At 41.6% G+C, this 21,795-nt stretch overlaps 1 protein-coding gene and 1 long non-coding RNA gene across 5 annotated transcripts in view; one reads left to right on the top strand and one right to left on the bottom strand.

The window, feature by feature from the left end:
* Positions 1-759: 759 nt before the first annotated feature.
* On the bottom strand, positions 760-4,894 carry LOC144991160 (uncharacterized). The gene is made up of 4 exons (XR_013655097.1): positions 4,366-4,894; positions 2,113-2,857; positions 1,421-1,481; positions 760-1,050 (listed from the first exon to the last, which is right to left on the bottom strand). It is a non-coding gene; the product is annotated as an uncharacterized LOC144991160 (long non-coding RNA).
* Positions 2,626-21,795, top strand: part of lrp4 (low density lipoprotein receptor-related protein 4) — a 252,869-nt gene continuing 233,699 nt past the window's right edge. For all 4 annotated transcript variants that reach the window (XM_078945004.1, XM_078945006.1, XM_078945003.1 and 1 more), the window contains exon 1: positions 2,626-2,766. In XM_078945004.1, coding sequence (XP_078801130.1) covers positions 2,706-2,766 — 61 coding nt within the window. In that variant the 5' untranslated portion in view covers positions 2,626-2,705. The remainder of the gene's footprint in view (positions 2,767-21,795) is intronic.

Genomic DNA, 21,795 nt, shown 5'->3' with positions numbered 1-21,795 from the left:
TCTTTGTTTTCCTTAGGATCCTTCACTTTGGAGAGAGGAACAATACACAAGGTCTTCCAGAGGGATGGAACACATCCCAAGTCAAGGCTTCGGTTGACAAGATGCTTAAGGGGAGATCCAAGCTCGTTTGCACATGTTTTCAACAGTCTGGGAGACACACAGTCTGGACCTGCTGCTTTCCTAATGTTCAGTCTTTGCAGTTCCCTCTTCACCTGATGAGCTGTAATGTGGTGGAAAGCACATTGTGCATGTGGTTGGCGTGGATCACATGTAGAGGACAGAGGAAGAGAGAGATCATGGCTGATTAATGATGAAGGAGCAGCCTGAGCAGCTGGGTCCTTCTCTGACTGAGGAGTGAGGACAGGCAGTGGGAAGGGCACAATGATGGGTGCAGTGTAGAACGGGCTGGTATTGGAAGTAGGGGGAGTAGGAGGTGAAATGTCAAACCTATTATAAAGGTATTAAGCTCATTGGCTTTTTCTGCACTTTCCCCAACTACCTTTGTCACCTTCTTGCACCCAGTGTTTTTTTTCATTCCTTCCCATACTTCCCTGATGTTTTTCTCCAGCTCCCCACCCTTTCCTTGTAGGTCTTTTTTGCCTCTTCTAAGCAACTCTTCAGTTCTGTTTGCACCTTTCTGACTTCCTTCCAATCATTTTTGTGTCCCAACTTAGTGTAGGCTTTAAAAACAATTGAAATATATCAGTCTTTAACCTTTTTTCAAGGTTTCATTTTAGATTGAGCATATGTTTCATCATATTGTATATGTTTGACACTTTTATTATCAAGTCACCACAATAAAGTCTGAGTGTTAGTGCACAGAGAGATGAAGCTTATTTGAACCCATCATATTATCCTGCTGCGCTGGACTCGCTTCTTCAATGAGCTGCTCGTCTGAAGAGCACAGTGTTCGGGATGGTGGGACTCAATGACGTCCTCACTGGCATCGTCTGAAGGCTGATGCCTCATCACAGCATTCTATATCATCTGGGTCCAAAGATCCATCTTGTTCTTTTTCTTCTTCATCTTCACAAGTTTGATCCTTCTCAACTGCAAGAAGAAAAAAATGCCATTTAGCGGAAAGGTTTATTCAAATGTAAGGATATTTTAACCACAAACATTTCATGTTCAGTCACAATTAATGTTTTTTCTGTAAAAGTTCTGTAAGCCTATTTAGCAAAGTCTTTGGCATTTTACCTTGGCTAATGGAATATTAACTACAGACAAAGTTGGTGGACTGGCACAGTGCATACTCAATACCCAGGAGTTTCTCCTCATCAGGTGTACGACTGAGGGAGCGGCATCTGTGCTGTGAAGTCTGGTTTGAACAAGTGCTCCCTACCAAACAGAAGGTCTGACTACTGGTTGAGCAGTTGTATGTGTCTTGGATCTACGCAGGAAGACTGGTGCTCTTTCTCACCAGCAACTCACAGAGACTCCATGCGGCTGTTCCACTGGACTGCAAACGATGTGAGGTATACCTGTAATCGTGGCATTGAAAGTTAGACGAGCAAACCACGAGAAAGTTGCCTCAGCCTGTTTTGGATTGTTAAAATGATGCATCTTTCAGAGCAGCAAAGCTGTCTGTTTTGGGCTAATTTAGTCTTTTGGCTAAAAAAGCATTTTTTTTCATTGTTTAATGTTGTGAAGACAGAGAAGATAAATACTACACACCTCCTCCAAACTACACTGCCCTGGCTAGCATCTGACCACTCTTGCAACCCTGATGAGAGCTAGGATGCGTCAACATGCAACGTGGTTAACATGACTGATGGAGGCCCAAAAAAAAGAAAAAAGAAATCACAAGTACTCTTCTTGTTTGTCTTTTCTTTTCTACATCCGTAACTCTGCCCCCTTAAGAGTTGAGTACAGGTGTATGCTTTTTTTTTTTGCCACTGCTGATATATTTTTGCCTTCTATGTATCTATCCCCCCCCCCCCGCGTTCTTCTACGTGCGTCTGTTTTCTTGACCTCATGGTCGACACTCTTGGCTGTAAAATTCATTGACTTTCACAGACTTGGGTAGGAACAGCTGTTTTTTTTCATAATCTCCTTCGCTGTAAAGAGGAGAAGGCTAAAGTGAGTGGAAGCATGTCGGAGTTTTCGCCTTACTGTTTACTGCCACCTCTGGACTCGCACCGGTTTGTCTTCAGCTGAGCGGACCACCGGCCTGTTAAACAAACGCTATTTAACAAATGACACCAAGGGAGAAGATTCTGGACGATACCATTTGGGTTGGGATAGGGGGATGCGTAGAATAAAGAGAATAAGTATAAGGCAAACAAAGAACATAGTAGAAAGTTATAATTGGTTGAATTTATGTTCATTTATTTAAGACGTGAATATTAGCGAATTATGCAATTTTTATTGATTCAAACTTTTAAATTCCTCCATGGATTTAAGTCTACCCCTTCATGGTGGAAAGTGGTACAGCCCTCTGCTCCTATTGGTATCCACTCTCGTGGACTGCTGCACATTATGCTGGAGAGTGAGGCCGTGCTGCCTCTGCGAGTTAACTTTTTAATCCGAGTTTTGATGCATTATTTCAGTCAGGAGGAATAGGCGGAGGAGCTGGCGGAAAGAGTCGGAGACAACAAGTCCGTCATGGTGTGAGGTTAGGCTGAGAACCGGAGCCTTTCCCTTTCGGTCTGTAATTGTGCTGAGAAGGAAGAACAGAAGAACGAGAAGAGCTGGAGGGGTCAAAGATGCAGCTGGCCGCGGTGCTGTGGGGCGCCCTCGCAAGTTTGTTCCTCAGCCAGACTCCAGGTAAGACAACGGCGCCCGTGAACGCCCCGCGCTCGGCGAGTTCGGCTGTTCTTACCTCTGTGCTCCGCTCACACTCTGGACCCAGATTTACCTAAAATAAAAGAGCGCATTTTCAGTCTGCTGGTTAAAATAGAAAGAGTTGTGGAAAATGTGCGTCCACCCCCTCCCCTTCAAAGCTCATTTACAACCCCCCCCCCCCCCTCTATAGCTGAAAGTCAAGTTCCATGCGCGGAAAACCGCAGCTCCACCATGTGAAGGAAGGGCTTTGGAAATGTGCGCACCACAGCCTTCCTGACTGACCAGCATGGCAGTTGCTGGAAGAACGGTTGCACGTCTGCTGCCAGTTTTGATGGCTGCATTGATGAAGGATCATTGAGGGGGTGGGGGGAAGCCCTGGATAAATGACATTTTTGATTTTAAATGGGTTAAATGTGTTTTAGAAAAAAAATCACTGAAATCTATTCATTATATTAGTGTTTTTTAACCCCTATTGAGCCAAGGTTACACTTCTTCCTTGACATGGCTCACCAGCAACTGAATGTAATAAAAAAGAGCAACTATTTATGTATTAACAATGTACTATTCCCTCCAAGATCTTGCCTGCATTTTTTTCTAATAGTTTTTGTTGTTGTTGTTGTCCAAATCAAATAGGTAACTTAAAAAATATTTTTGGGAAAAAACAATTTAATTTAGTTTTAATGAACCTAATGAACCTTGAAAAATTCTGACGCTGATGTCGGACAGGCTGTGGATCATGAGAACTGGACTGGGTGACCTCTCCCTGGTCGCTTGCTGCAACAAGCCAAAATCCCATAGGCTTCTATAGAAAAAATAAACGGCTATTACTCAGCCATTCTATTTCTCAGAAGTAACCATTCTTGCTCTGACACCTTTTTTTTTACATGTTCTTTACAATCCTATTTTTTAAGTGATATTTATTTCTGTTGTGCAATTTATTCAAGTTATAAACTGGCCAATCAGGTGCTTCAATAAAGGTATGTGTTCTCACATCAAACGTTTGACTGGCAGATTTGGCTGAGCCTGTTTTCAGTGGAAGGGGTATTTACTTCCAACAAGCTCAGTCCTGATTGGCAAGAAATGTTATAGAAATGTTGATTCAGACAGACTCGGACGAATCACTGCATAACGGTGTCGTCTGGTTCCAACATGTCGCAATCTGTATCACGAAAAATGAATTGACTTCATTTGATTGAAGCCAAAAGTAGGCAATTTTTCATAGTTGACATGCCACTTACTCAGTCCAGTTCTCTTATACAGTCAATGGAACAGAGCTTTTTATTTTATTCAGTTTTTACACAGTCTAACACCAGAACCCGCAATAAGCTACACCATTAAACACGATCTAGCTGTTATTTTTGTTGTGACCGAGAGACAATAAGTCATGTTGGCACAAGGAAGTGAGTATGTTGCAGGGCTCGACATAGCCATTTGTCCGCTGGCCCGGTCCTGTTTTTCGAGCAGTGCGGACCACAAGACTTTACTTTTCACTTGTCCGCTCGGGCCACTAAAATATCTAACGGTTTATATATTCTTCACCTTTTTCAATAAAGTAAATTTTGCGAAAACGTGTAGATTTACCTCGTCTTCATAATTTAGTTTTTCTGCTAGTCCTCTGTTCAGACTTCAAGGGTTTCTATGGGAAACCTTTGATCACTTCTCCTTCTCTCCCGCCTGCTCGCGCGCGGCATTCACGGCCGAGCACCACGCGGCACGCGCTCACTACTTTTTTTTTTCAAACTTTATTGAATGTAACAATTCAATACAAAACAATGTTAAACAGCAAAAACGAAGGCACAAGCCAGTGGGTTATCATTACACTTGATTATAAATCCGACACCGTCACTGAAGAGAGACTGAAGCATGTCAGAGATGTGGAAGACATGGCAGGAATAGATAGGAATATGTTGGATGGAGTAGTGGGTATAAATAGTAGTATGGACAGCAAGATATTTAATGAATGCATTGAAGATGAAACTGTATGCACTAAGCTTTAAGCTGAATGTCAAAGAATCAAAGGCAACTCCAAATACCTGAATCTCAGACTCAAATGCAGTAGAATGTTAAACTACTTAATTTTGTTTTTCTTTACAACACTGTAAGCAGTAAGTATTTCTAGTTAGTTGAATGATCTCAGTTAGACCTGCGCAATATGAGGAAAACTCGCGATATCAGAGATTAAAATTGCGATAACGATATAATTTGCGGTATATAAACAAACAGCAAAATAACCAAATAACCATTCCCAGTTTAAAAATTATACTCCAAATGACCCACGTTGACATAGGTTACAAACATCTAACATAATAGGGCTCCATCTGATTGGTCAACAATGTGAAGGTGTCCATCCGATTGGTCAAATGCATTAAGGGATTTATTTGATTCGTTAAATGGTTCAAGCTGCCATTAGATTGTTTTAACACATTTAAGGTTTATGATTTATTGTGATATTTGCCGTTAGAAGCACCATGAAAACTTCTGAACTAGTGTTACCTACTACACTGCAGTGCTCTCTTCAAAACATCTGAAACAGACTAGAGCAGATTTAAGTTTGATATGGTCTATTTTCAGTCATTGAAAAGTGTAGAAATAAGTGATGTCACCAGAATGCACCAAATTGCACCATATTAAAAGTTTCCGGGGGGGCAGGCCCCCGGACCCCCCTAAAGTTGCAAGCACCTGCGGAGCGGCGGGTCCCGCTATGCGCGGTGTCGGGCCAGTAACTTTCAGGCAGGGCCAGTAAGTTTCAAAAACTACTGGCCCTGTGGGCCAGTGCAAATTTCTGGGCTATATCAACCCCTGTGTTACCACGTCTGATAGGTTACATTAATGACGTATATGATTAAGCCTGGTGGTGCCCATTTAAAGGGTTGAACTTTTTCCAAAATGAAAGCAATAGGCCAAAGTTGAGGCAAAATTTATTTGGAAAAAAACCACCAAAGATTTTATAATCTTTCATATTCTTAACTACTTAGAGTGAAACCTGGGCCTGTTTAGATGAACGCAGAGCTGATATCCTGGTGATGATATATGTTTGTTGATATGATATGTTAGGTGAAATTGAATCATTTCCTACGGCACACCTGACCATCTCTTATGACATACTTTTACTGCGGCACTTTGGTTAGAAACACTCCATTAGAAAGAAATTCCACCCAATTGACTGTCAGTTTGGTGTTTTTCGTAGATAATAGAGCTCCGAGCATTAGGATTTTTTTCTTACCTAAACCTAAAGCCCTGACCTTTGTGGCAGTGTCCCCATTTCGTGTTCTCCTGAAGCCTAGTTTTGCCATAACTGTCAGTGTATATCTGTGGTACCTCACTTCCTGTGTCCTTCTTCCCTTCACCAGCTCTTGCTGTAGGTCAGAGGTTTTCCCACAGCCCCCCGGCCATGTTTCTCTAACACCTTATGTTTACAACATGTTCGAACAGCCGCTGGAATGCGAGGGCTCATTGCAGCAACGTCTGAATACACACATACACATCAGGGGCTTAGCAGTATATACACTTAGATGTGCAGTGCCAGGCTCTCTGACATGCCCTGGAAAAAATGTGTCTGACAAAAGAGCAGAAACGACATCTGTAATTGTCTAGTTGGACCTGAAAAGGGGGGTGGTGTAATCGTGACATACTTAAAATGTCACCAGAAGACAGTCCCCAAAATGTCAGCCATATAAAAGTCAATATTCGAATGAAAACAAAAGTCGCCTTGAATGATTCACATCCTATGTATTGTCAGGGCTTCCATCCTTCCGGATCTAGTTATCAGCATTGCCTTCTGTCTTCTGTTATTATCTGGTGCTCACTTGGATCATAAGCTTTTTTGGTCATAAAGCAATTAATTCTGCTTGGCCAGTATCATGCACAGAACAGGTCTTTTGTCTGTTATATGTGATAGGTCTGTGCTAGCATGCTCATCTCAGGTGGAACTCTTTACTTTTCTTTTTTTCTTCTTCTCCATGCTAGTCCTTTACTTCAATTAAAAAAAAATAGTTTTATTTCTTGACTCACATTCCACCCTAAACACTACTTCCTTCTAAAAAAATGTAACCTTTCATGAAAAGTGTTGTATTCTCTTTGATTTAATTGATTGAACTCTGTGACTTCTTAAATCAATTTTTTGTCTTAAAATATGAGGCTAAACTGCATATGGGCTGTTTTGGATGTTTTGGTTCAAGTGCATGTTGGCCAAATGGCGCTTATGAGTCTTGGTTAGAACTATACTGAGGCCCTAATACTGCTCATCTACTGTTGGTACTTGAACCTGAAACCACAAAATCAATGCTGACTCTTTTTTAAAATGTTTAGAATTAGGCCTGCACAATATACCGCAAATTTATCGTTATCGCAATATCCAGCTCTGCAATATGCATATCGCAAAAGACGGCGAATATCGCAATAAATCGCAAACCCAAAATGTGTTAAAACAATCTTCTAGCAGCTTGAAGCATTTAACGAATCAAATAAATCCCTTTATGCTTTGACCAATCAGATGGACGCCTTCCCATTGTTGACCAATCAGATGGAGGCCTATTATGTTAACCCTGGTCCTGAAGAGCCTCAACCCTGCCTGTTTTCCAGCTCTCCTTAACCAGCTTGCTGTTGATTGGCTGACTCAAGTGATTTCACATCCTGATTGACTGAACACACCTGATTTTGGTTATGATTATCGAGCAGTCTAGGGAGAATTGGAAAACAGACAGGGTTGAGGCTCTTGAGGACCAGGGTTAGCCACCCTGACGTTTGTCCCCCATGTCGATGAGGGTCATTTGGAGTATAATTTTTAAACTGTTGCAATGAAATGGGAATGATGTTTTTGTTTATTTTTCTATTTGTTTATTTACCGCAAATTTATCGTTATCGCAATATTGATCACTAATATCGCATTTCGCAAGTTTTCGTCATATCGTGCAGCCCTATTTAGAATCCTCTTAGTCTAAAATTCAAAAGGCCTTTTCCAATAATCAAATGATAAGGCAAACAATAAAAAAGCATTTTTTGTGCAGAATAGCAAAGAAGAAAGGGGGGAAGGTTGACAATAAGAGGAAAAGATGTGGAGTCTAGAAGATGGTAGTCTGAATTCAAGGTTATATTTTAACACCAGATCTTATTTTCAAGTGAATGACTGCAGTCTTGTCATTTTGAAGTGATAACAGTGGTGAAACCACACACATTAGTATCCCATTGTGTTTTTCTCAAAGGGTTTGGTCTGGGGCTGGAAGCAGTAACATATTTAAAGTGGGTGTCGTGCTAAATGCTTTAACCAATGAGCTGAGTTCTGGAATCCAGGAATGTTCAAAGTCCAGTTCAGAAAAGAGACAGACCAGACTTGTTTACAAATGTATTCTATGATCAATAGAGACCTGTCATGGGGGCCTCATATCTTTGATGAATGACCGACGTTTGACCTACATCCGACTGACTGGTAGCAGGGCTCCAGACTGCGACCATTTGGTCGCATTTTGCGACCAAAATTTGAGAGTGTGCGACTGAATTTTACATCCAGTCGCACATGTGCGACCAGTAAATTTGCCTCCCCCTCCCTCCGTATTTTTTATACATTAAACGTGGAAGGGGCAAGTCAATGATCAATGAAATAATCAATGAGACGCGAGCGCACACGCACGCAAACACACACACAAACTCGCACACATACTCATGAGACGAGAGCACACACTCGAGTAAGTGGCTAAAATGCGTGTAGGAGGAGGGGCCTAGAGATAATCGAGCGCGCGTAAACATCTGTGGGAAGGAAACGGAGACAAATATCACAACCTGATATGTGCGTCTGAGCTATGAGCAAGCGAACCATTGATTCATTCTTCCGACCTGCGGCTGGTGTACCAGTGCCGGAGTCTACAGCAGGGGTCTCAAACTCGCGGCCCGCGGGCTATTTGTGGCCCCCACCTTGAAATGAAAGTTTAATTTTAATGCGTCCTGCCAGTTTGCATGAATGACACCTTTTCATTGTCGTGTGCGGAGCTGACAGACCAGCCAATCACAGTGGAGTAAATGACTATTGGGGGCGTGAAAATGACCGGGCTTGAAAGCAGGAGACCTGACAGCCCTCTCCCAAGACCACATGAAGGAGTTCCTTAATTTCCTTTTTAGAACATATCTATTCGCTCGTAATTTTGTAAATGCATGAAGTCCGTGCTGAACTTTTCTCTGGGCCGCACAGACCCGGAGGTTACGGGGGTTACGGTTAAGCGCGCGGCGTCGCATCCCCCCAACCAAATGGTTTATGCACGGCTGTCACGGCAGCACACCGCCACCGCGGGAGTCGGGTCAGCTGAGGAGAACAAATGTCCAGCACCTACATGCGTGACAGCTAACGGGGCTTGAACTTTAAACACGTGCGAGCAACAACACGGTTTAGGCCGAGACGCACTTAAAACACGTGGTGAAATTGCAAGGATAGAAGTGCTTGAGATGAACCAGCGGCTCGCCTGGATCATTGGGGAGACCAGGTCCTACAGGGGGGGGATGGCAAATCTGCAGCGAGACTGAAGGAGAACAGGAAGTTGAAGTTCAATTCAGTTCAATTTAATTTTAATATTCCTTTCCCCCTTAGTATGATCTGTGTTATTATATATTTTATATTTATTTGAATGTTTTGTAATGGATATAGCCTACTTTTAATCAATTGGAGTTTTAAATTGTTTCAATTTCTCACTTAACTACAAAAACCATCAGGACACATGTCCCATAATGCATTGTTTTGTAGTCATAGGGCAGCTTTCAGTCAGTTCAGTACTAAATTTCCAGCTGCCTTCGGTAGATTGGGGCCTTGCTGCTCCCGCCCCTTTCTCCTGATATTTTTGTGATGATTGACAGGTGATGTTTGAGCAAAAACAAAAAAAAAGTCACACACCAGGTGATCTGAACAGCGTTGCGTCCACCTGGGTGATCTCAAACACGCTTATTGTGCGTCTTGGCTGCACTTATTTGGTGTCACCAACATGAATTTCTATCCGTTTTTGAGCCTCTCTCTGATCTCAGGTATCTATATCGATTGTTCTGATATCCAGTGAACATCGCCCGTTCTTTTACAGTTTACCTTCTTCTGTCAGTTTACCTTCTTGTTGCATCTTCAAAAGTACAGATTAAAATGTGACACTGAATTTGAAACAGCGCATTGTAATTTCTGCATCTATTATAAAAGTATTTATTCATAATACAGTGGAAATTAGTAGATTTGGTTAGAATGTTGATTTACGGTATGCGCCCCTAAATTTTCTGGTTGTGCCCCTAAAAGTTTCAGTTGGGGGCCACTGTGCTCCTAGTGAAAAAAGTTAGTCTGGAGCCCTGGGTAGCATAAAAAATCTCCGTAAAAGCCTCTGGCCTCTGAACTGAAAAAGCATCTAGTAAGGTGGGTCAAAGAAATAGTGATGACAAATCTGTTAAAGTATATTTGAATTTACCAGTGAATTTACAGTGAATTTACCACCTGTGGTAAATAAAAAAATATCAAAGAGCTTGAAAATCAAGGTGGAAATATTGATGTTTATGGAGTTATACTAGCTGGTTTCCAGACTTGAGGAATGACATAGAGAAATTATAGAGACAAAAATGTGGCATTCATACTTCAAGCACTTTTGACCCTCCAAGATCTGGTTCATTTAACTACTGTGATCGATCTGTTCTGTGTACTAGTGCGGTTTAGCCTGACATGGTGTGATCCTCAATGAAGAGTTGAGCCGGACCTTAGTTTGGTGGACCCGGACAAATATGGCTCTGGTTTGTTTGCATAATGTGTCAGGGCATAACACTGTAAACCTGTGATGTGAATTATAGGACATTTCGTGTTGATTGTTATGCTTTAGTCACATCTACCCGTATGGGGGTTGACCTGTCTGGTTGCTACAGATTTTTGGGTTGTCCAGGCCAGTGGAGGGTCATAGAATGGCACAGCTGGATCTTAAAGGGAGAACAGGTGTCTTGCAGTTCCCTTGAGGCTTATGTGGCCACCTCAAGGAACTTCATGAAACTAAAACGTACCATTGTTCTCACTTGTTATTAGTACAGTGATGAAAGTCTTCTGGGTATTTCCGGAAATCCGGGTTTTTGAGCAAACCGATCGTACCTTCCGGGAAATAAAGACCTGGGGCCTCATTTATAAAACTTTGCGTAGGATTTGCGTCAGAAGTGGCGTACGGATGAAACATAGGACGTGCGTACGCACAGAAATATTCGGATTTATAAAACCGTGCGCACGCACATCCTACGCATCTTTCCCTTTATAAATCACAACCGATTCTAAATGCAGCGCAGCTTTTGTGGCTACATGACACGCCCATAGTTGCCCATAAATAGTCCGTGAAACGCCCACAAATTAATATTCATGGCTTGCTAAATCATGGCAAACACAGAGGGGAAATCAAAAAAACGTAACTTCACTCAATGTGAAGTAGAAGTTATCGTTGGCGAGGTGGAAAAGAGGAGAAAAGTGTTGTTTGGGGCACAGTGTGGGCATTACTAATGCCGAAAAGGCACGTGAGCGGCAAACGGTGGCAGACGCCGAAAATGCTGTAGCCTCACAACCTCGGACGTGGCCGAAATAAAAAAGAAATGAAAGAAATGATCGGACATCAAAGTCGAGGCAAAAAAACGTCTAGCGCTGCATCGGCAGAGTGTGTCCGCCACGTGGGGGGGTGGGGGGGGACCGGAGCTGACCCCTCTTGATGAGAAACTGGCCGCTATTATTGGGGAATCCCTATTAAGTCCCCCTTATCGGCGTCCTCCTCCGCCTCAGTCACCTGACTGAGACGGAGGGGACGCCGACGCGCCAGGGTCAGGGTGACACAGGTAAGAGAAATAATTAAAATGAATGCAGTCAAGTCACATGTATGCAGGCTACACAATTACAGATTATTAATATAGAACAATTTTATTTTAGTTGCTGGGTGTTCCAGCGGGGCCAGTGGTTACAATGCTGCAGCTGAGCAGCCGTCTGGCCCCAGCGTCTCCACGGCACGCGGCTCTCAACCCTCCAGCAGTGGACGCGTCCTCACCGATGCAGTCCTTGAAATGCAGAGAGAAGTCAGTAGTTCAATCAGAGAGGTGGCCAAGGAGTTGGGCGAAATCAAGATCGCCCTGACTGAAATAAACTGCACGATGAGGGAATTCTTAAATAAATAATATTTTCCACACCTCTTTTTCTTTACAAGCGACACATCACTTCCAAACGCTGGCGCACAGCAGCAGCAAATGGCTCAAATGTGTGGGGATGGGGTTCAGGGTCAGGGCCAACACAGCAATCGGCGCCAAGGGGTAGAGGCACGTTTTTAAGCTGGGCCACATTGTGTAGCACAGCACATGCCAGCACGATTTGGCACACACTGTCACTTTCACGTGTTTCTTCCATCTGCCGACGGTGTCGCCATTTCTCATTTCACCTGTTTTTGTGCGTACGCCTGGGTCAGAGCTTGCGTGGAGGACCGCACATTTTCCCGTCAAGTTTGCTTTTTATAAATCTCAACTATTGCGTAGAGAGTGGCGTACGCCTTCTTTTGTGCGTACGCAACGTTTATAAATGAGGCCCCTGATCTCTACGGACAAATCGTTTTCCGGATGAAAAAATTGTCTGAAATCTGCGAATTTTAGCTTTATTTTCAATATTTCTCCGTCTCTGTCTTCGTCTTCCCGGCCTAATTGACCAATGACGGGACGTTTTAGTTGCTTTCGTCGATGGCTCTGATTGGCTCTGTCTGTACCACGTGGTCAGAGTGACGGATTCCCTAGAGACCAAAAATGGCGGACCGACGCTAAACTTTCACAAACAAATCTGAAGAGTTTGCGATAAAATTCGTGTTAAAATAATGGCGGGCATCGTCATTATTGAGCGTGGTCACGACCTCAGTTGTGAGAAGACGATAAATAACAAATTTAAGTGGTCTTGGCTGGAAGAAAAAGACAAATATGGCGATTTCTTTTCATCTTACATTCGCAAGACAAATGTTGGAGGTGGGTACAATTTGTGTTGTTCAGAATTTCCCTCTCAGCCGTTCTAAAGTCTGTGAATGGTTTGTATGTACCGTTTGTAGTAGTTAAATGCGGTCTGGGATCTTCTTCTTCTTTATTTCTTTGTGCCCCATTGACCAGGAGAACCCCCCCTTGTAGATTTTCTTGGTCTGACTGCAGAAGAACCAACCACATTGATCAAAACTCACTGCAGTTGGACTCAAAGATGCAGATGAAAATGAAATATACTACAGTAGTAGCGCATTTTATTAAATACATTTATTTAGTTTTTACAGGTCATGCTGTATGTACTTTGTGTAGAAAGATCGTTAGAAAGATAGTTTAAAGCAGATCCCATATTTTGATGTAATTATAGTTTGAGAAAACAGTGCAAGTGGATGTTGTACATCTGTCATTTCTAAAGCAGAAATCATGTACAAATAAATAAGGTATTTTCATAGAATATCATAGTTACTGGTGTTCTTTTTGTCATTTGGGGCTTTGATGTTACTATATTTTAGCAATTGTATGTTTTGCAGCTTTAAGGAAAAGCTTAGATTGTAGGATTGTGTTACTTTTAGCAATTATCCAAATTCTTTTTTAGGACCAGCAAGTCCTTAATGGCAAGTCAAACTAGGGGTTTGAATGACAAATCATGATGCTCCAATTAGTCTTAGTTTCTTGATTTAAAAGTGAATAAATAACTGCCAGAATGTACCAGAATGCATTTAAGACCATGTATTTATCAAATATTCGCTCAGCGCCTGCCATATCGCTCAAAGAAAAGTTAAGGGATTTTTTTTCTTGCCTGGCTTTCATCGCTGGTGTTCTCGTAGTATTAAACGCGTTCAACAGGCACTTGAACAGCACTAACAGGGTCCTTTTGAAAAAATGATTTTAAAAATATTTTTGAAAACTTTTATGTAATTTTTGGATGACTTTTTGTAGCCTCTTACTGATGCTCGGAGCCTTGTTTTTATAGGTAGAATAGCGCACTAAAAATTTACCTGTTTGTATTGAACCCTGCTGCTGCATTACACAAATGCGTGTTTCCCCATCTAATTCTAGCCTGTTAGGCTGGTGTCAGCTTGGCTGTGTGCTAGCACTAGAAGAAGGCAGTGTGCCACCTGATACCCCCACATTGCTTTATTCATATCTTCAGAGTGGATGGAATTGCACCTCCAAGGTAGCAGTAGAGGCAGCTTGATTCTCAGTCCCCCTTTCCAACATTGTGATATGGATATTGGTTGTCAGACCTCAGATCCTTCTCTCCCGCTTTTGTTCCTTTACCTTTTTATAAATCACCTGGCTCTCCCTTCAAGTCTGTTTGCCTCTTTAAGAGACCCGTAGGCAGATTTTATCTCCGTTTCTGATTTCAGAACATGATGCCACTGCCCCAGGACATATTTCAATTATGCTCACTTCTCTATTGTGTGTCACAGATGTCAATTTCCTAGACGCCAAACAAAGCCAGCTGTGGGGATTTTAGAAATCCTTGCTTGAAATTTTATTGAAAATTATGTATCACACAAACAAGAGGGGTAAAAACTTTTTTCATTCTACTGTTTTGATTCTATTGCTTTCCACGTTTACCCTTTAACACTGGAGATGTTGCAAGTGACACCTAAATAACGCATGCTCTTTGACATACTGTAAATCTTTGACCATTTAAGTGATCAACTTGAAACACCTGATTTACCTCAACACTTCACTACTATAAAGTGTTGCATATGAGTGCAAGGCTACTTTTCTCCGCTTTAAGACCCACTGGAATTAATCAGTTGAAAAGTTACGGTAGTCAAAAGGATGTCAATAAAAGGTTAAGCTAAGATGTTTCAGGGTTTCTGTCTTGCAATAATAAAAACAACACGGTGGCGCAGTTGTTGCGCTCTTGCCTCACAGCAAGAAGGCCCAAGTTTTAAGTCCTGGCTGGGGGGACCTGAAACAGAACATCCTTGGGGGACCTTTCTGTGCGTAGTTTGCATATTCTCCCTGTGCATCCAGGGAAATCCGGCCTCCCACCATCCAAAAACATGCTTCATAGGTCAATCGGTTACTCTAAATTGTCTGTAGGTGAGAAAGTGAGTGTGCATGGTTGTGTGATTGTGACCCTGGGGCAGACTGGGGACCTGTCCAGGGTGTCCCCGGCCTTCGCCTGCAAGTGTCCCGGATAAGTTTCGGCAGCCCAGTGACCCCAAAAGGGACAAACGGATTAGAAAATGAATGAAATGAATGTTGAGGACATTTCATTGAGGCAGTTTGAAGCTGTGGGTCAAATTAGTTCCAGTGGTTCCCCATACTGAAGCGATTTTCTGTCAACATGCTGTGTATGAGGGTTTCGCATGAATCACAATGACAACAAAGACATCCCAGAAGCAGATTCACACTTTACTCTTTATTGTAGAGTCTGAGTTTACACTGGTAGTCAAACAGCATTTTTGGCATTCTTTTTTAGATCTATCAAGGGAACTTCTTATGGGGCCATGAATCCGAAATCCTCTGTGGTTGCAGATTATTGAAGACTGTAATAAACTATGGTTCCCTGTCTCAGTGGGGGTCTGCTGCAGAGGACAGAAAGATAAGCAGGGCTGGAGACTCAGTGTCTGAGTACAACCAGAGGAAGGGGGTAGGGACACAAAGGCATTTTAAAGGACACACACAGGTACAGATCTATAGTAACTTAATTCTCCTTTGGGTTCTCTCCACACTTGCTGTGACTAAGGGAAAAAAACCTCTGCAAGGACACTCATCGCTGGCCAGCTTTCTTGGAGGAGGACAAAAGTGAGATGAAAGTCCCCCTTTCAATCCATGTATGCTTTCAGCCATAAATTAAAATGAATGCCCTGGTGATTGTCACTGGTACTGGCAGACTGTGGCTACATTGGTGTCATCACCAAGTGTCACTGAATAATTGTTACACATTGTAAGCGCTTTGAGCATCTGGAAAAGCACAGAAAAATCCAATCCATTATTATTATTAATTTCCTATGCAAAAAATGTGGTATTCATCCATATTTCTCAAAACCATCAGGTGTGAAATGTGCAGGACTCAAAACTTTAAGGTTTATAGTCACTCTTTTAGCTTGGGCATTGATTAGTTAGTTTTGATTTTAGAATTTTCTAAGAAATGTAATATTTAGCTTTTATTTAAGAGTCAAAGACCCACTCTGATGAAAATTGTGTTTTTGGTGTTTGCTTTTGTGGCATTTTTCTGATGATGGATTACATACATAAAGAAAATTAAGTTTACAATTGCAATTCTGAGTATTTCCTATTATTATTATTATTATTTCCTATATCCTATATTTCCTATATTTCTTGATTCAAATTGTCTTGAATCAGGAGCAGAGGAAAAAATGTTGATTGAAACATTTTTTGTTTGTAACAGAAAATAAAATGGCTGTCCTGCTCTGCTTCGTTCAGATGCATCCATTTGTAGATGACTAGATCCATGTACGTCTTCATTTTCCTTTATCTGAGCCGATATCTGGCTCAAAACTGTATGGCTGGATAGTTCCAATATTGCTCGCTATTGTTGTTGCTCTGATAATGTTAGGTTGGGGTTGTGAAGGGCTGTAAGCTAGTGGGAGAGTGTGTAGATAGCCCTCAGTTATGGGTGACAGGAAAGGGGAAGGGTTGCTCTGCACCAGTGTTCCCACCCCTGACTTCTCCTACCCAGCAGAAACTGTCCTGCAACACTACATTTAAAAAAAAATAATTAGGCTAAAAATGTCCACTGGGAATGCTTTTACAATAAATGATATTAGTGGGTCTTTAAATTTAAAGTCACCAAACCACACAAGGCTCATGTACTATGCAACTAGCAACACTGAAGTGTCCAATAATGTCCAAAACAGATTCAACAGCCAACTCATTCTTTATTAGTAAGTGGAGTTGGACTCTCAGCATGTCCATCCTTCTGTTCAGTGTACTACTGCACTTATATGTTTAAAACTCTGGAAAACAAGAAACGTTTTGACACATTTTTGGTCTTGTCTGTCTTGTTTTGTCATGTCAAAATAGACAAAATAATTCTTGATGTAAAATTTGCAATTGCACAGCGTCTAGCACCACAAAGTTTTTTCCTGTTTAGTGCATCTGCTTCTTTTTGTATTGGAACATCCAGAACCCCGACATTAAACAAATGGACTTGTTCATGTCTTTGTTTCCTTCCTGCATTGTCAGCTGTTGACAAAAACCAGACTGGGTGAGAGTTCAACATATAAATAACTACAGTCAGAGAAAGACGTGCCTCTTTTCTAACCAACTATAGCCTCTTTCACAATGTAGAGGTCATAGACAAAATTACGGACTTAACCAGGCAGATCAAAAACAGCCCGCTTTCAAAGCAGCCTTATGGAGTGAATCTGGGGGGAATGAGGCTGTTTTTACTAATTGATGTCATTGCTGTGACTCGCGCTTTGCAAGTCTCCATTGGATTCATCTTCAGCCCACCAATGCTGATTTAACAAGACAGTCGTGTGTCCTCTTTTCCATTAGGAAATGAAAATCTTCACAAAAGCAGTACACACTGTTGCTTGCCAGCTTACTGCAGTCTTAATCATGTCATCAAATACATCAAAACTATCTGTCACAGCAAGGGTAAGCCTTTGTCACAAAACAGAGTTAATACATTTTGCAGAAAGAAAATCTTAAAGACCCACTCCAATGAAATCTGTCTTTTTGATGTTTTTAAAGAGTTCTTAGCATTTTTCTGATGATGGAGGGTATATATAAAGAAAATTAAGCTTGAAATTGCATTTATTAGCATTTCTTTATTCAGGTAAAAAAAGAATTTGTTATTGTGACGTACAAGCCACAAGCTCCCTGCTCTGCTCCATTTTTATGCATTCACCTACAGACAAATAGATCCATGAACGTCTTTGTTTTCCTTGTCTTAGCTGGGATCTGGATCAAAGCTATAAAGCTGGATATGTCCAATATTTCTTGCCATTTTCGTTGCACCGGTAATGTTGGGGTTGTGAGTGGCCATAATCTACCCTGCAAACAGATGTGTGATGGGAAGTAGGGGTGGGCTTACTATGGGTCAGCAATCCTGCTCACAACTCAGAGGTGAATTTTTACTGAACTCTTAAGTGAGTCTTTAACTCTAAAATAATGCATTTCAATTTAAATTTGCGAAACGTATTAAATTAAAAAAATAAAACAAAACAAAAAATTGCTTTTTCCATAACACTTTTGATTTCATCACTTCACTTTCATGTTAATATTTTAATGTCTCTTCTAGTGCATTCTAGCTTTATAAAGGGCCATGGTTAAGCAAGACTTTTTTTTTGTTATTTTCATTTGATCAAAAACTGTTAAATTAGGTAAGTTACACCCTGGTTACCCGAAAATACATAACCTCTTTTTGTAATAGTAAAACCTATCCAACACAAAAGACCTTCAGTTCTCATCTGTTCACTCAGGCTACGTTCACACTGCAGGGCTTAATGCTCAATTCGGATGTTTTGAAAACATCCGAATTTTTTGCAAGACCGTTCACATTTCCAAGTAAATCCGAACTTTTGTGGTCTCCAGTGTGACCGTGAGACGACCCAAAACTGACCCGCATGCGCAGAAGAGTCTTCAACGGTGAACGATGTCACTCGTTGTTTGCGGAGCCAACGTGAACAATGGATGTCAACAGTGGAGCTCTTTTTGCAAATCGTCTGAACCCACGGTAGTAGAATGAGCATGTGTTTGGGCCGCACGCGCCGTACAGACAGGAGAAGAGCGCGTGCAGCGGTGGAGAATTGGGGGGCAGTGTGGGCGCGCATTCATGTTGTGTGTTACGGAGGAAGGAGAACGGCAATAGAAGAAGGTTTCCCCCAGAATAAATGCTATTGATTCTTTATTAACCCGCTCTGGAGAATCCTGGAGAATCTAAGGGTCAGAACAGGGAGGAGGAGGAGGATCCGCCTTGGGTCCCCCGCGCTTCTGATCACGGTCGTAAAGGGGAGAAAGAAAAAAAAGTCATTGCGGGAAAGGTTCAACACCACGCTCGGCAATTTAGCTGGAAATTTTTTTAAAAACCACCCGGTTGCGATAAGAGCCCTTGAGTTTGGCCTGAATAGAGCTGTCACCCCAAATATTAATCCAATCGGGGACATCGCTTCCCTTCCACTGACTGGTCTCAGCAGCATCGTCTGCCATGGTTGTTGTTTATGTTCTCGTTCCCGCCTACTTCAACGCAAAATGGAGACGTTTGTTGCGTATCGATGACGTACGGTTCGGAATCAAGCCGCCTGGCCGGTCAGACGGCGGTCGCAATTGAAAAGATCGGATATGTTTCGGAATCAGGACGGCATACCCAAGTGGCCTGGGTCGCAATTGAAAAGATCGGATCTGTGTCGTTCAGACTGTCATGAAAAGATCGGAATTGGGTTGCATAGGGGCAAAAAAAATCGGAATTGGGTCGTTTCAGCCTGCAGTGTGAATGTAGCCTCAGTTGCAACAGAACAAGTAAAAAAAATAAAATAAAAAATAAAAATTAAAAGGTAAAACAGCTAAAGATTGTGTTATAAGTAGAAATATTGAGTAAAACGTTATGTTTGTTCAGTTTAAGTTTTACAGGTTTGTGTCTGTGTTTCATTGTGTGGAAAAGTACTGTTAGTCCTCAGACAGAGCCTGCAATACAGACACAGGGGCTCAACCCCCCTTCCTCTCTTGGTGATTGGATAATGTCGAGATAAATCTGACCAGCGAGTCAAACTCAGTTTCTCTGTGTGGTTTTCAGTAAGGGGGGAACTTTCAAAGTCACAGAATTTGTAATCCTGGAAGGTTTTCTGGATTACTCTAAATCTTACGAAAACCTTACAGTCATATACTCACTTTTCAAGATGCCTTTAAAAGGCATCTTAGACTCTTTTCTAGAGTAGTCTACATTGTCCATGACAACTGGTCTGCATTATAACTAGTTTTCAAACATGTGTTTTTTGAAACAAAAGCTGCAATGTTTATTTAAAAAATGGAATTACACATATAAATAGGTGGAATCTTCGAATGTAACCTCTGTACTACTGATGTCCAACAACTGCTCAACATCTTAAAGTTCTATGACCTGTCGTGATAACTGTCCTCCCCATCCTCCCTCTGCTCATGAGCAGGGTAGATGAGGGTTTGCAGCTGTTTGTTAGATTACCTATAAGGAGCTCCTGACTAAAGGGTTTCAACATGCCAGCATGCATAGACAGGCTGCTCAGTCACAGGTTTAAGCGGACGCGTTCATTGCTTCCATCTGCAGATTCAGATAAGATTAGAATGCGATATCATTTGAAAAGGACCCCCCACTGTCTTATCTGAGTGCACTTTCTTACAACACAGAAACAAATCAAAAAAACAGCCATTGCTTTGAAATATTTGGGGAAGCAAACTTACTGTATATTTCATACTATAAGTCGCTCCGGAGTGTAAGTTGTACTGGAGTATAAGTCACACATTTTGGAGAAATTTATTTAACATCATCAGGAACAAGAAGAGACATTTCAACTATTAGGCAAATTATAATAACAGAATATATAACAACAACGGAATAAATATATACACGGTTCACTACCTGCTGCTTTTTGAAACATATGAAGAAACTAGTATACTAGCACAACATGTGAACAATTATTAGGAAGACCATAGCGTAAAGAACAAGCTAAAGGCCCGTTCACACCGGGACGAATTTCGCCAACGATTTTCGCCGACGTTTAACGGCTCGTGACTAAACAAAGGGCACCAATGAGAGTGTGCACACCGACGCGAAAAAACGCCACGCGTCAAAGCGTCAAAAAAAAAAAACGCCTCGGGTTCGTTTTTTTTTTTCTATTCGACCAATGAGAATGGCGCTATTGCACACGTGTCTGGAGCTTCTGACGTTACAGTAAAACACAACTTGGGGGCGCTCGAACACAAAACTGCCTTGCTGAGCACACATACCAGCGAAGAAGATAGACGCCGAGTAGCGTCTACACAGCCGCGAACACACCGGGACGAATATTCGAACTAAACTCTTTTTATGACTTCAAATCATTAAATCCGTTGAATTCTTCATCCTTGAATTCTTGAATTCTTCCGCCAAGGCTGGCTTAGGTTTGAGCGATGCTTCTTCTGTTCTGGTGTCAGTAGCGTATACTGATACAAACACGTACTGTTCCCTCAGTGGTGGTTGCTATTTATTTTTAAAAAGATCACTTATAAGTCGTCCCTGAGAAAAAGATGCCAAACTATGCGTAAACCCCCCAAAAATATGGTACTTTATTTTTTTTAAACATTTGTTTAAAAAATTAAAAATATCTCAATAACCTAAATGTTAAACAAATAGCCATGTTTGCCTACAAAACCATTTGGCTTTTTTGAAACTGCAGAGGAATACCCTCAATGACTGTTGAAACCAGCAAGGGTACCACCTCACCAAGGACTTAGATAATGCCTGATAATGCTTTAAATTCTCTCTCCCATCCACAACTCTTACGTTTGCACAAAAACTATTTAGAAAAAGTTAGCTTTTGATTGACATTCTCTGAAAATGGTCCAGTTTATCAGTTTAGTTCACATGTTTTTAAGTCAATTTAAATATATGTGAAGCTGACCGGTTGTGTCTGGCGTGGAAAACCTTGGCAAAACAACAGAACTTATCACGAAATGTGTTTTTCATCTGTTGACAAATCTGGGTTTGATCTGCAGACCTGTAACTGGTTAATCAGAAACTCACTAGGTGACTTTTAATTTTGTGTTTGGCATAAAATGATGCTGGTGCAGGTAACATTTTCCAAAATGCTATGAAGTCATATGGTTGGAATAGCATGAAAGAAGCTATCATCAAGCACCTGTTTATGTTTCTAAAGCATGAACATTATTTTTTTCCATTGGTAGTAATTCACCTGAAAGTCATAACGGATGTCTCACTTCTACAGCATACAGTTTGTAATAAACTGTAAATGTATATATTCCACCAAGTTTTTCTCACACAGTGTGAAAAACTAGCAGACTCTTTTTGGCTTGTATGATCTCAGACCTTTTCTGACCTCCAGAGAAGTCTCTCCCCTTTGTTCCTGTGGT

The sequence above is a fragment of the Oryzias latipes genome, chromosome 3, assembly GCF_053564925.1.
Source record: "Oryzias latipes strain Hd-rR chromosome 3, Olatipes_Hd-rR_3.1".
NCBI lineage: Eukaryota > Metazoa > Chordata > Actinopteri > Beloniformes > Adrianichthyidae > Oryzias > Oryzias latipes.
Note: the sequence above shows the minus strand (reverse complement) of the source record. Positions and strands in the feature narration are given on the sequence as shown.